Below are 13,305 nucleotides of genomic sequence, written 5' to 3'. Positions count from 1 at the left end.
CCTCCCCTTTCCGCTTCCTCTCCTCCTGTACCCTGCTGCCCCCCCCCCCCCCCCCCCCCCCCTCTGTCTTTCAGAGCCCTTCAGTGCTGATGTCTGGGTGATGATGTTTGTTATGTTGCTGATGGTGTCAGCCGTAGCTGTGTTTGTGTTTGAGTACTTCAGCCCGGTGGGTTACAATCGCTGTCTGGCAGATGGGCGAGGTGAGAGGAGTGCACACACACACACACACACACACACACACACACATACACACACACACACACACACACACACACACACACACACACACACACACACATGCACACACACACACACACACACACACACACACACACACACACACACACACATACATTCGCCTAGTCAGACCTAGTCAATGCTCCGAAGGTGACAATGAGGTACATGTTCATGCAATCTGTGCTAAAGGGAAGACTTACTGGGCAGGTTTTGTTACCTTGAATGCTCCATTCAAACAGAGACCTCAATGTGCTAAATTACTTTGACAATCCCTTCTGAATGAGCCACTGGAGCACTGGGACTTTCTACTCCATGTCTCGGAGTGCTTATCTACATCTACAGTCACTTAAGCTCTTTCACTAATGAAAAGGATCATTGACAAGAACCAGATAGGTGATCTTAAGTATTCTTAGCATCACAGTGTGAACAAAGGCTCCTCTGTTCTTGCATTACAACGTCTTTTTTATTGTGCCATTCGCAAATATTACACCAGTGTTACAGCACTGAATCTCGGGTTGTAAAACCGATGAATACACTTTAGTAGATCTATTACCATATATTGAAAATATGTGTCAGGTTTAACGGTGTCTGACAGTACGGAACAACACAACCCCGTTGAATCACATACGGTTCCAGCAGGCCGTTGAAATCAATTTGCCCATCAAAATCAATGGTTTAGATTCAATCTATTTTTTTTCTCCAGGTTTTATACACCCAGTTCTGTTTGACTCTCAGGATTGCATGAGCTGCTGCAATGGCAGCCACTCAAGATAAAATTTGAGAAGTGTTATATTGCTGCTCGCAGCCTTTTCGTCAAGGACCACAGGGGAGAAGAGTAACGGTGTTTCCTACCGTAGTGTTTTCTGAATTTCTTCTGTCACAGCAACAGTGTCAAAAACGTTCCCCAGTCCATGTGTATAGGATGTGTGGTTTAATCACTAGGTTATGTAAGGCTGTTGTCCTATACTGCTGCTCCAGCTGTAGCATAATTGTAGCCTGCTGTGTGTTCATCTTCCCCCTCCCCCTCCTCTTTCTTTCTCCCTGTCTCTGATGCCAAAGAGCTACAGTAGGTAGTGCTTCCATCCTACAACCTTGTCATACTGCCATAGAAGTAGGTGGAACAGAGTTAGTCTGTAACAGTCGGTTGTCACAGCGGCGGCTGGAAGAGTGGATGTGGACCATAGAGCACATCCTGCGATCACTGACAAACTAAAGGACGGGAATAAATCTGGTCTTTGTCACTGCCATCAATCAAGTGCCTCCTACGACAGTGGTCATGAGTAAATGCAGATGAAATGAAGTAGTAGCTGTGATCAGTGTGTCATCTTTCTCTCTACCTCCTCCCTCCCAGAGCCCGGCGGTCCCTCCTTCACCATCGGTAAGGCCATCTGGCTGCTTTGGGGTCTGGTTTTCAACAACTCTGTTCCGGTGCAGAATCCCAAAGGTACCACCAGTAAGATCATGGTGTCAGTGTGGGCCTTCTTCGCTGTCATCTTCCTGGCCTCCTACACTGCCAACCTGGCTGCCTTCATGATCCAGGAGGAGTATGTCGACCAGGTGTCGGGCCTGTCAGACAAAAAGGTGTGATTTTGAGGCAATGTGAGGGTTTGTGGGGTGGAGGAGGAGCAGGTGTGTGAAAGTATGTAACGTGGGGCAGTGTGAAAATGAGTGTGGATGACTTCCTCTGTTTCTTTGAGTAGATGTCTAAATCTGTAAGTGTGTTTTATTCAGAGTTGCTTCTGATTGTTTTCCTTTTAGATTTGATTCAGTTTTTGTTTTTTCAATTAATCAATTAAATACTTAGTTTGTAAATGGTCAAAATATTGTGAAAAATCACAAGTTGTGAGAGTCCAAAGTGACGTCTTCATCTGCTTGTTTTGTCCCACCACAAACACACACATCTGAGGAGCTGCTTGTTTAATTATATATGCTATAAATAATTCATAGAAACCCAAATTGTTCATTCATTTTCTGTAAATTGACTTTATTCTTTGCTTTTATATGAGGAAGTCCCTGACACTGAAACTTAAACTTACTGAGAGCTGAATGAAATTACATGATCCACTGATTAGTGGAACAACTTAATATTATTTGGCAATTATTCTGATGATTAATTGTATAAGTGATTTTTCATGCAAAACTGCCAAACCTGACCTACTTCCTGCTCCTTCATTGTTAAAATTGTTAATGTCTTCATTGAATTTGTCTCATGTGATAATAAAGTTCACATGTTTGGACTGTTTTGGACTGAGATAACTTTAGCATTTGTCATTTTTTTCTGACATTTTATAGAAGATGAGAAGTTGAGAAGTGGCAGCCTTCTACTAATCATGTCAAACTATTGATTGTGATGAACATGGTGATCTGATGTTTGTCTCATTGTGTCTGTTGAGCACAACTCAAAGCATTTAGTTAATTTTAAGCTTCCAAAAGCATCGTCCTACACTCCTGCTCAACAGTGCATTAAAGGCCATTTGATGCGGCTCAGTGCCTTTTCCATGCTAACGAGCACTCCTCTGTCATTTTCTCTGTGTGGTTTCTTTTCCGGAAAAACCCCCCACAACAGTTCCAGAAGCCTAACGAATTCTCGCCGCCATTCCGGTTTGGCACGGTGCCCAATGGGAGTACAGAGCGCAACATCCGCAACAACTACCCGGACATGCATGCCTACATGACCAGCTTCCACCAGAAGAATGTAGATGAAGCCCTGTACAGTCTGAAGACCGGGTGAGGGGAGAGACAGATGGGGGATGTAAGGAAGGAGGGAGATGAAAGGATCTCAGCTGCGAGAAATGAGGGTGTTATGGAGCTGTGAGGTCCTGTACTGATGCAATACACAGAAAAGATGATGAAGGATAAAGGGAGGGAGACAGAGGAAGAGAGCTTTCTGGGCAAGTGGGTGGGCAGCCAGTGGAGTTGTGTATCTGCCTGCCGCTGGCGCCCAGAATAGCAGCGTAGCCTGTGGTTGCTGTGAAAGCTAGCTAATATTCACTCTCTCTGCCCTTGAAAGCTAACTAATATCTTCTTCTCCTCTTTTCCTGTCTCCTCCTGTCGTCCACTGTTCTCATCAACCACTGCTGAAGAATTTAAAATGCAAAGCGGTGATGTACCTCTCATATTTGGTGAAGGTTTGAGCTGAACCACCACAGAGGCCCGTAGAGCCCCGAGGCGCCGTTTGATGGTAGTTTGTCACCAAGCTGGAGACTGTCATGTCAAATTTATCTAGAAATGGATACAGGGTGTCCACATCCTGAGACAAATCCTGTCTTGTGACCAATTTACTAAGAAGATGGGGAGAAATAGTCATACTTGAGCCTTCAGTTAAATTCTTGTCTTTTTGACAAAAATATTCTCAGCACCTCCAACCTTCTCTATAAAACAGATCAGGAAACCCAGGAACAGGGACTTTAGTTGTCCGACTGTCAGCTGTCCAAACGAAGGCAAAAAACATTTTAAAAAGAAGAGAATTGTATTTGATTGATTGACATTTATGTCCAAACTCTAAGTGAAACATGTATTTTCTAAATTGTGCTCTAAAAATTTTCACAATTACACAAAAATGAAACAATATTTTAATGCTGTGCTAACTATGCTAACTATGCTAACAAAACCAGTTGACATCAGCTGATCAGGTGACATATATGGAGAATGTAGATTCCAGTAATAAATAGTTCTGAAAATCAACTATTTAAAACTATTTAAAGTCACAACTAACTAAACAAACTTAAATAAGCAGCTCAGACATCTTACCTGTAATCTTACTTATAATTAGCACCAAATCACATTCTTTCCTGGAAAGTTTCAAGAAATTACCAGGAAATAAGAGAACAGACATTAATAGAGGTGTAAATGACAGTTAGGCAACATTACACTGTTGCTCCATAACCACAATATAAAAGTGTCGACAGTTCAGACCTTCATTTATTTTCTTCTGACACGTTTCCCTCGCAGCAAACTGGACGCCTTCATCTACGACGCCGCTGTGCTGAACTACATGGCGGGAAGAGACGAGGGCTGTAAGCTGGTCACCATCGGGAGCGGAAAGGTGTTCGCCTCCACCGGCTACGGCATCGCCATCCAGAAAGACTCGGGCTGGAAGCGAGCTGTGGATCTGGCCATTCTCATGCTGTTTGGAGACGGTAAAGACTTGAATGTTTTCACTTGCATTTAAACGCCTCATACGTAGTGAAAAAGGTATTTAAAGCAATAATGATAATGTTGCCATTTAGTTTTTCTCTGTTGCTTGTTGACATAAAGTAACAAGTCATGAAATTACAGCTAAGAGCTTTTACATTCACTGTTAATTGCCACTTTAAATGGAGAAGTTTAACGAAGAGTAGCAATAATGATTTTAATTATGTACTATTTGTATTATAATAAACTCTCAGTGAATATCCTATAAATGCCCAAACATCATTATGCCATGCAGGAGGTATAATATGTGAATGTGCATATCAAATAGATATTTACAAAACATTACTATCGTATCCTTCTTTTACTTTGCTCAATATAAAAAAAATCATTTCTTGTCTTGAATTTGGTGTTCAAGAAACACTATGATCACACAGAAAAGTTCCACACTGATCAGTGCAGTGAGGTTGGTAGAGTCAGAATGGATTCGTCCATCATCTCAGTAGCTTTGAGGCAGCTGTGACTCAGACGGTGGTCACCGCTGGTTCTAGTGACCTGCTGCTAGATCCCGATAGTCGATGATGCTGTCGAGCTGCAGAATGATGCCTCCTGAGCCGGGTTGGTACGGTCTAGTCCTCAAAGGGAAACTTTGGTGTTTTTCAACCTGGACCCTATTTTCCCATCTTTTTGTGTCTAAGTGACTAATGGGGACAACAGTTTTTGAAATTGATCCAGTAATGAGCGAGAGCGCCTCAGCCAGCAGCCGCAGAACGGGCTGCGATGTAATCCAACAGGACAACAGCTTCCTGTCGATGTACGTCCAATCAGACTGCTGGTTTCTGCCACTGACTGGCTCAGATTGTTATTATTATTATGGAAAAGACAATACAGAGAAATGTGGCTCATAATTTACGGCTCGGTGCTGATTATTGGTATTAATCACCAATAGTCACCTGATAACTATTTTTAATATATTTCTGTTTATTTGTTCATAACATAGTAGGACTTCAGTACTACTGTAAGCTTACATTCAACTCAGTAAAGCAATTTAAACATTTACAACTTGAAAGTTCGTTATTGACATTGGAAACAGCAGTTTCATCACAATGTCCACTTACTTTTTTAATGCTTTCAACCATATCTTGAGGTCTTCCTCAGCTGATAGTTGGCTCAGTGTTCATGTTATCACAACAGGTTTGTATACGGCATGAACAAAAGCTTTGGAAAATTAAGTAAGTAGATCTGAGTGTCTGACATCATTATGGAAAGGACCATAAAAAGAAATCAAATGTTTTTCTTTATCTTTTGCTTATAATAACTATTTGAGCCTGTCGGTGGCAAAAACAAACAAGAGGATGGACGTTGATGATGCGCCGTGGCCCCGTCAGCTGCAGCACTCTCACTCAATACTGGACCAGTTTCAAAAATTGGTCACTTAGACACAAAAAGATGGGAAGATAGAGTTGAAAGGTAGCAGCTACTGTAGCAGTGACAGTTTGAGTGTGGAAGGAGTTTGTTTATTTGGGGACATGGAAATATTGACCTCAACTGAAGACATGTAGAGGGAGCGCCGTGGACGAGATTAGTCTTGAAATGCTGAAGCCTCTGGATATTGTTAGACTGTTGTGACTGACATATTTCTTCAATGTCACATGGATTTCAGGAACGGGGCCCATGAACTGCCAGACCGGGGTGGTCAACTGATAAATCCAACAGAGAAACCTTAAATATACTCGAAGTCTATATCACGCGAACAAAGGCAGCTCATCAAAGGGTTTGATGGTATAAACCACATGCTCATGTTTACAATCTTATATCTTGTCTTTATTCTTATTCTCTAAATTTGACGTACTAACTGGTTTAGAGGTGTGGAGACTGGTTTTCAGATGTGTCTGCTGAAAGCGATGAAGTCACCTAATAAGATAAAGACATAAAGGCTGTAAGCACAGTCTCACTGGCTGTGAGAAGTGATATACTGGGAGTGCAGGAGTGGGCACATTTGTCCTGTTAGTGTCTATTTCTGTGGTATTGTGACACCAGCTGATTAATTCAACAACATGGTGGCAATATCATAAATATTATGAATATTTATACAAGGAGGAGGTTGAATCTGAAGTGTGTGTACGGTGAGTCGAGAGACTGGTGACACCATCTGTAAAAAGATACTATACATGCAACAGATACTCTTTGTTTTGACCCCCAGCTGTTGTTGTGTGTTTTGGGTAGTGACAGAAAGAAGACAACAGAGTGTCTGTCGTCACTCAGGAGTGCAGTGATCCACCAGGGTCTTGCTCCGTTACAATGAGAGGATGGTGTGGATCCACTTGGTGCCTCCATTTGAACGAGTTCTGGTCCTGAATGACTCAGAGGAGACGTTGTGTTTGGGGTTGATGCAGGACACAGTGGAGGGACATCTCCCATCAGCGTGGATGGACTAGATAGAGACTTATGAAAGCCCCCCCCCCTTCCGAGCAATACTCACATAACATATCTCTAAAGAGCATCTGCTGGTTGAAAATTGAAACCTGCATCTGAACTTCAGTAGTTTGCTCATGCAGGAGATGAAATGAAGCTGTTTAAAACACTTCTTAAAGCTTCAGATTTGCATATTACACAATATAACAGGACACTACGGTTTACAAAATATCACAAGAGACCATCAACCATCATTCATAAATTCTGCTGTCAAAATTATTTAAATTGTCCAACAAAATAATCGTAATCAAAAGATCTACTTACTTGATTTTTCCAAAGCTTTTTTAACCTGTTGTGATAACATGAAAACTGAACCAACTATCAGCTGAGGAAGACCTCCAGATATGGTCGAAAGCATTAAAAAAGTAAGTGGACATTGTGATGAAACTGCTGTTTCCAATGTCAATAACGAACTTTCAAGTTGTAAATTTTTAAATTGCTTTACTGAGTTGAATGTAAGCTTACAGTAGTACTGAAGCCCTACTATGTTATGAAAAAATAAACAGAAATATAATAAAAATAGTTATCAGGTGACTGTTGGTGATTAATACCAATAATCAGCACCGAGCTGTAAATTATGAGCTACATGTGGACATTCTGCACAGATGAACTTTACATCACACGGGCCGTCATGTCATGCAAATGTATAATTTGGGCTTTAACAGGTTCTAGAAAATGCTAGAATATGAATAGATTATATAACATATACTGTGTGTTGATCACTGACAAATAACAAGAAAGATAACTTTAGCATAATTTAAAGGGGACCTATTACTCTTTTCCTTATTTTCAATGTTACACTGTCAGATGTTCATATTAAACATGTCCAAAGTATCAAATAATGAGGTAAACATACCTTTATATAGCTATATATAATATAGTATATACTATACCTATATATAGTATGTAGAAGTGATCCCCATGAGTAAAAAACACCGGCTTCACACTGATCTTAACACTCAGTCTCCAACAGTTTTTTCTACTTTCAGCCCGAGCCGACATCGGCTCATGATCACGATGGACGTCTTTATATGGTCGTCTGCTGCACACAGATTGTGAGTTCACTGCTCCGCAGTCGCAATGAGCCATGACTCAAGTTGAACTGTGAGTGTTTTTCCATCACACAGCAGGGCAAAGTAAAATAAGTAGTTTACCTGTTGGAGGTGTGCTGGTCGTCTGCAGCTCTTCATCAAACATCATCATCACTGTGGCTGTTTCTGCTTGTACTCTTCCTCCCTGCATTATTTATAACTGATCCGCTGAATAAAGAGCTCCAAATATCCCCGTATGTTGTTGTGTCGACCAGTTTTTAGCGCCACTAACGAAGCTCCACTAATTCAGTGAGGAACATGTTTCATTTCCTGTAAATTCTTCACAATAAAAGTCTCCTATTATTTAGTCATTTAAAATCTTATAAATTGAAGCAGTAAAGCAGAAAATGTTGGGTTTTCATCAGCAGTAACTTAACACAACTCTGATATGGCTGCCCCTCAGCAGGCTTCCAGAAAGCTGGCCAATCAGAACAGAGTGGGCTCAATGGGAGGCGGGGCCTTAAAGAGACAGGAGTTAAGACTGCCTGTTAGAGACAGAGGCTGAACTGAGGGGCTGCATAAAGGGCCAGTAGAAGATAAAAAAGGAGTTTTTTTTTTAACTGTGAATCATGCAAAGCTACTCTAAAAATATAGAGCTGGAAATGAGCATCATAGGTCCCCTTTAAGCATCAAGTACACCCATGTTATTGCAGTATATCCTGTACCTCTTCATGTATGACAGGAAAGGTCTATCTGCTTATAGAGAATGAGTGGGGTTCAGTGGGAAAAGGGGCAAAGTGGAATAGAGTAATTTGACTTTTAAACTCATCACCAGCCTACTTTTGCAGCACTTTTTGTATCTCAGAGAAAGTTACACATAAAATAAATTCTTGTCCCTGATGTGAATTCTTGCCTTTGGAGAATACACCTACAGTTAGAGAGAGGTACAGTATGTTCTCCATACTGCTCACCATCTGCCAGGTCGCATATTGTATAGCACGTTCACACACACACTTGATGGCCTGCGATGTGCTATCACTTTCCATTCCGGCATCTGTGATGGATGAAGGGGTCAGTGCAGAGAGAACATTCACCTTGGATTAGATCCTCAAGAGCCAGATCGACTTCGACCTCGACATACACTGTTGGAAACCTCTTGAGTGATGTACGCTAAAGTGCCAGTCTGTGCATGTGTGTGTGTGTGTGTGTGTGTGTGTGTGTGTGTGTGTGTGTGTGTGTGTGTGTGTGTGTGTGTGTGTGTACACATGGGATACGTTTGTGACATGTGACTGTGTGCCTGCTTGAGTCTGTGCTCCCTAAAGATCAGGCAACATGTCTGCTTAAATTTACCGAATGGAAGTAAAGTCTTATTGTTCTGCCAACTGTGTACATGAGGCCAACACATCCGACATTAGCTCTCATTACTTCATGTCGACTGTTTGGCTGTCAACACACATACGTTGGGTCAGGTTAAGAGATCAGACTCATCGATGTTTGCTCATGTGTCACGTCCTGTTAGAATCTAGAGCGACGGCCTACTAACAGGAAACCGAGTGTCGCTACATGGGAACAGATACAGGATCAGGAGGAAAGAGGCGGAGAGGGTGAAGATGCAGGGGGAGAGAGATGGAAAACATAATGGATAAGAAGGATTATAGTAATATTGATTTCAGTACAATGATAGATTCTGCATATTGATCAAATTCCTTTATCCAGTTTAAGTTGTTTCATATTGTTGAGCCAAAAACAAGCAGTGTACATCCAGGAGAGCTTCCATCTTGGCCTCATCTCACTGAAATCTGCAGGCTGATAAGAATTAAATCATTTCTTTCAGAGAGTGAGATGAAGAAATCCTGTCTGTGCATTAAGTACGGAGCTGTAGCTGGGAGGCGATTAGCCTAGCTTAGCTTTTAGACTGGAAGCGAAGGGAAAACAGCTAGCCTGGCTCTGTCCAAAGTTAGAAACTGCACTTCTAACACATTGTATCATGTTTGTTTAAAAAGTAAGTCCACACTAGAATTTGGAAGATTGAAAAACAGCCACACTGGCCTCTATAGATTAAAACCCAACATCACAGCTGGATGTAGTCACAAGTACAACAGATCACACCTGACCACATCCAGCTGTGATGTAGCGTGGTACTATAGTGCCACACTACATCACTGCTGCTCAGGGTGTGAAAAAAAGATGATTAGACTGTTTAATCCATACACGAACAGTTTGTGCTTTTACAGGGAGTTGAGTCCTTTAACTATTTCTTGGCAAACAACAGCTGGACACAATGACTTCCTGATGTCTTGTTGTCACAGTGAGGTTGCCACAATGCATATATTGCATCTAAGGCCCCCTAACCCCAAACATAGTTGTTTATACAACTATGTTTGTGTACAGGAAAACAAACAAAACATATGTTAATCAGCATCATCATTTGGACAGAGCCAGGCCGGCGGTCTGTTTACAGTCTTTATGTTGAGGTAAGCTAACCGTCTTACGCACAGATATGAGAGAAATATCACTCTTCTCATCTGTTAGAAAGCAAAAAAATATCTCTCTATATGTAAAGCAAAGAATCTCTGTCTGTCTCTCTGTCTGTCTGTATGTATGTGTGTCCTTTGCGTATCTCGAGAACTGTTCATCCGATCTCCTTCATACCTGGCAGGTGTTTTGCTGGGGAATCAATGAAGTGCAGTGTTGATGTGTGAAGTTGTTTGGATGAACGGTTCTTGAGAAATATATAAAAAAATACCTCATAAACAATGTTGATTTGCTTCTTCTTCTGCCCGTGGAGCAATACGGACAGCGCCACTCTGCCATCGCAACCCACATTGTGGTCAGAGGTGGGATCACATCCGTAGTGTTCATGACTTCTACTATGAAACTGTGTACTGTGAATGAAACTTGGCATGTACATTCAAGACTTAGTGCTTTTGTTCTCGGATTCAACGAGGGGAAATACGGACAGCGCCACTCGGAGGTGGGATCACATCCGTAGTGTTGAGAACGAACTGAAGAAGTTTAGAGAGTTAAACTCTATTCCCGTTCAAGACACAGGGCAGGATGTCTCAGGCACTACAGTTCATCCGATCAACCTCAGCTCAACTCAGAAGTATCCAGTACTCCAGATATTCTGCATGTGAGGTGTTTAAGGGACGGGCACTGCAGTAGTTTCACAAGATGCTGAAACAATGAATGAAAATAGACACTTCGGACTTCCCTTCTCTTCCCTAAACATGTTGCTGTCTTATTCTGTATGTTTTTGCCCATATGTTTTTCTGTTTACTGCTCATCTGCATGAAAACAACTAATCTAGCACTTTTCTTTTCTCACTGAGGTTGTGAGCAAATCTTAGTAAGAACTAGTTAACAGCTGTCTAAGATAAACTCACCCTCACTCATCTGCACAAACATCCATACAGACAACAGTGTTATGCAAGCATTGGGAAACTGTACATAGATCTCCTTGATCTCACACAGACACAAACAAAAAAACAGACCATTGGTGCAGATCAAACAAATCTCTCTGGACATGTCCTCCCCCCTTAGCTGTGCCCCCAGGGATGTGGAACTGAGGGGGACACATTTTAGGGCGGAAACGCTTGTCACATGACCACGCACACTTCCTCCCTGAGGACTGTCAGGTCCCAGCAGGCAGTTGTTTTTTTCCCACAACAAGGAAGGGTTAGCCTTGCATAAGCAATCCTTAATGAGGATGATCCTCTGGAGGCCGTTAAGTCAAAATAATGCAACATGACATTTGTTGCATGTACATAAGACCTGAGCTGTTTTTGGCATCAACTCCACATCCAAAAAATGTGTCCTCCCTTTTTGGACTCACACTTACATGTTCAGATACCTACAGGCAAACCCATGTGAGTGCGCAGGCTCTCTCAGTCTCATGTACACACAGCGATACAGTAACCTGCATATATGTGTCTCTCCGTCCTCCAGGTGAGATGGAGGAGTTTGAAGCCTTGTGGCTGACGGGCATCTGCCACAATGAGAAGAACGAGGTGATGAGCAGTCAGCTGGACGTGGACAACATGGCAGGGGTCTTCTACATGCTCGGGGCTGCCATGGTTCTGTCATTCATCACCTTCATCTGTGAACATTTGTTCTACTGGCAGCTGCGCTTCTGTTTCATGGGCGTGTGCTCCGGAAAGCCCGGGGTCACCTTCTCCATTAGCAGAGTGAGTGGACTTGTGTTTTATTTTAGATATGACCTTTGTCCTCCTGACAGAAAGATCACAGAAGTGGCTGTTTTAAAACCACTGGCTGTGGTTGAGGTGTATCGAGTCAGTCAGGGGATACGATGACTCACCTGACTTACCTGTGGCTTTTTTAGCTCAGACAGTCATTTAACAACAAAACAAGAGTCAAGAGCATCCTGCAGTATACAGTACAACAACGTAAAAAAAATGTCTCAGTCCGACAGGAATTCTGCTTTTCCAGTGTTTGTAACCCGATCTTAGTGAGTGGAGCACAAGATTACAATCATATAAATACAGTGGACCATCACTTCCAGGTCAAACGGCCCTACAGAGCTTCTCAAAGTACTTATTAGCTTCAAATACAGATGTGAGGCACATTTTCTTTTGGAGAATACCTGTACTCTGATGAAAAATGAAGAAATATTTGATGTGAATAATTGCATTGACATTTTTATATAGAATTTATTTTCATAAATTTTAATTTATTCAGAATTTAGGTTCACCCAGAAACATTTTGTTATGAAATGTATTTAACTGGAATTTATGTTGTGAAATGTAATAATTCATCACACAACAGTAACACAACTAAGCAGTGAAGTCTGTGAGGTTTATGGTGCAACTGACAGTAACTCTGAGCTTGTAATAACCTCATAAGGAATGAATAATATAATGTGTACTGTAACAATGAACACTTACTCTAAGTAAAGGTGTCAGTATGCTCCAACCAAACTAGTTTGATGGGCCTCACTGGAAGGCGGGAAGAAAGGCGGTGAGATAATACTGTCAGACAGTATTTCCTGGAGGGCAGTCATTAATTTTGCTCTCAGTTGTACACACGAAAATTAACAGAAGTAATTATGTGTAAAATGAAAAAAGAGAATCCGAGGAGAGAAGTTAAAATCCTGCTGACTGTCTCAGGTTTGTACACCTGGTTGTGCTGCATGAAGCTGATGTTCCTGTTGGATTGTAGATAAAAACCTGTTTCACCATGATGTCACTAACCTTTCTGACTTTATAGGGGTCAAGAGTCGACATCTAGAATGTGGATCATTTACTAAAGCATCATAACCAATAAATAACTCAGGCAACTATTTAGAGAAATTTTCACAGCCTCTTCACACATTGGGGGGGAAGGGGGGGAGGGGGGGGGATGTTTGCATGCACATTGTCTCAGTTATTATTTGCCTGAAAAAGGACACCAGTGTTTATGTGCTTGGTGTTCAG

General features: G+C 41.8%; 1 protein-coding gene across 4 annotated transcripts in view; it reads left to right on the top strand.

The window, feature by feature from the left end:
* grin2bb (glutamate receptor, ionotropic, N-methyl D-aspartate 2B, genome duplicate b) overlaps positions 1-13,305 on the top strand; it is a 99,933-nt gene that overhangs the window by 77,516 nt on the left and 9,112 nt on the right. For 3 of the 4 annotated variants that reach the window (XM_067578915.1, XM_067578916.1, XM_067578917.1), the window contains 5 exons: positions 75-200; positions 1,589-1,818; positions 2,804-2,964; positions 4,189-4,376; positions 11,822-12,060. In XM_067578915.1, the coding sequence (XP_067435016.1) occupies positions 75-200; positions 1,589-1,818; positions 2,804-2,964; positions 4,189-4,376; positions 11,822-12,060 (944 nt within the window). Of the gene's footprint in view, positions 1-74; positions 201-1,588; positions 1,819-2,803; positions 2,965-4,188; positions 4,377-11,821; positions 12,061-13,305 lie in introns of those variants that run through there. The other variant, XM_067578918.1, reaches the window with a different exon arrangement.

Source organism: Thunnus thynnus, chromosome 3 (assembly GCF_963924715.1).
Source record: "Thunnus thynnus chromosome 3, fThuThy2.1, whole genome shotgun sequence".
NCBI lineage: Eukaryota > Metazoa > Chordata > Actinopteri > Scombriformes > Scombridae > Thunnus > Thunnus thynnus.
This window is presented reverse-complemented; position numbering and strand designations above follow the sequence as displayed.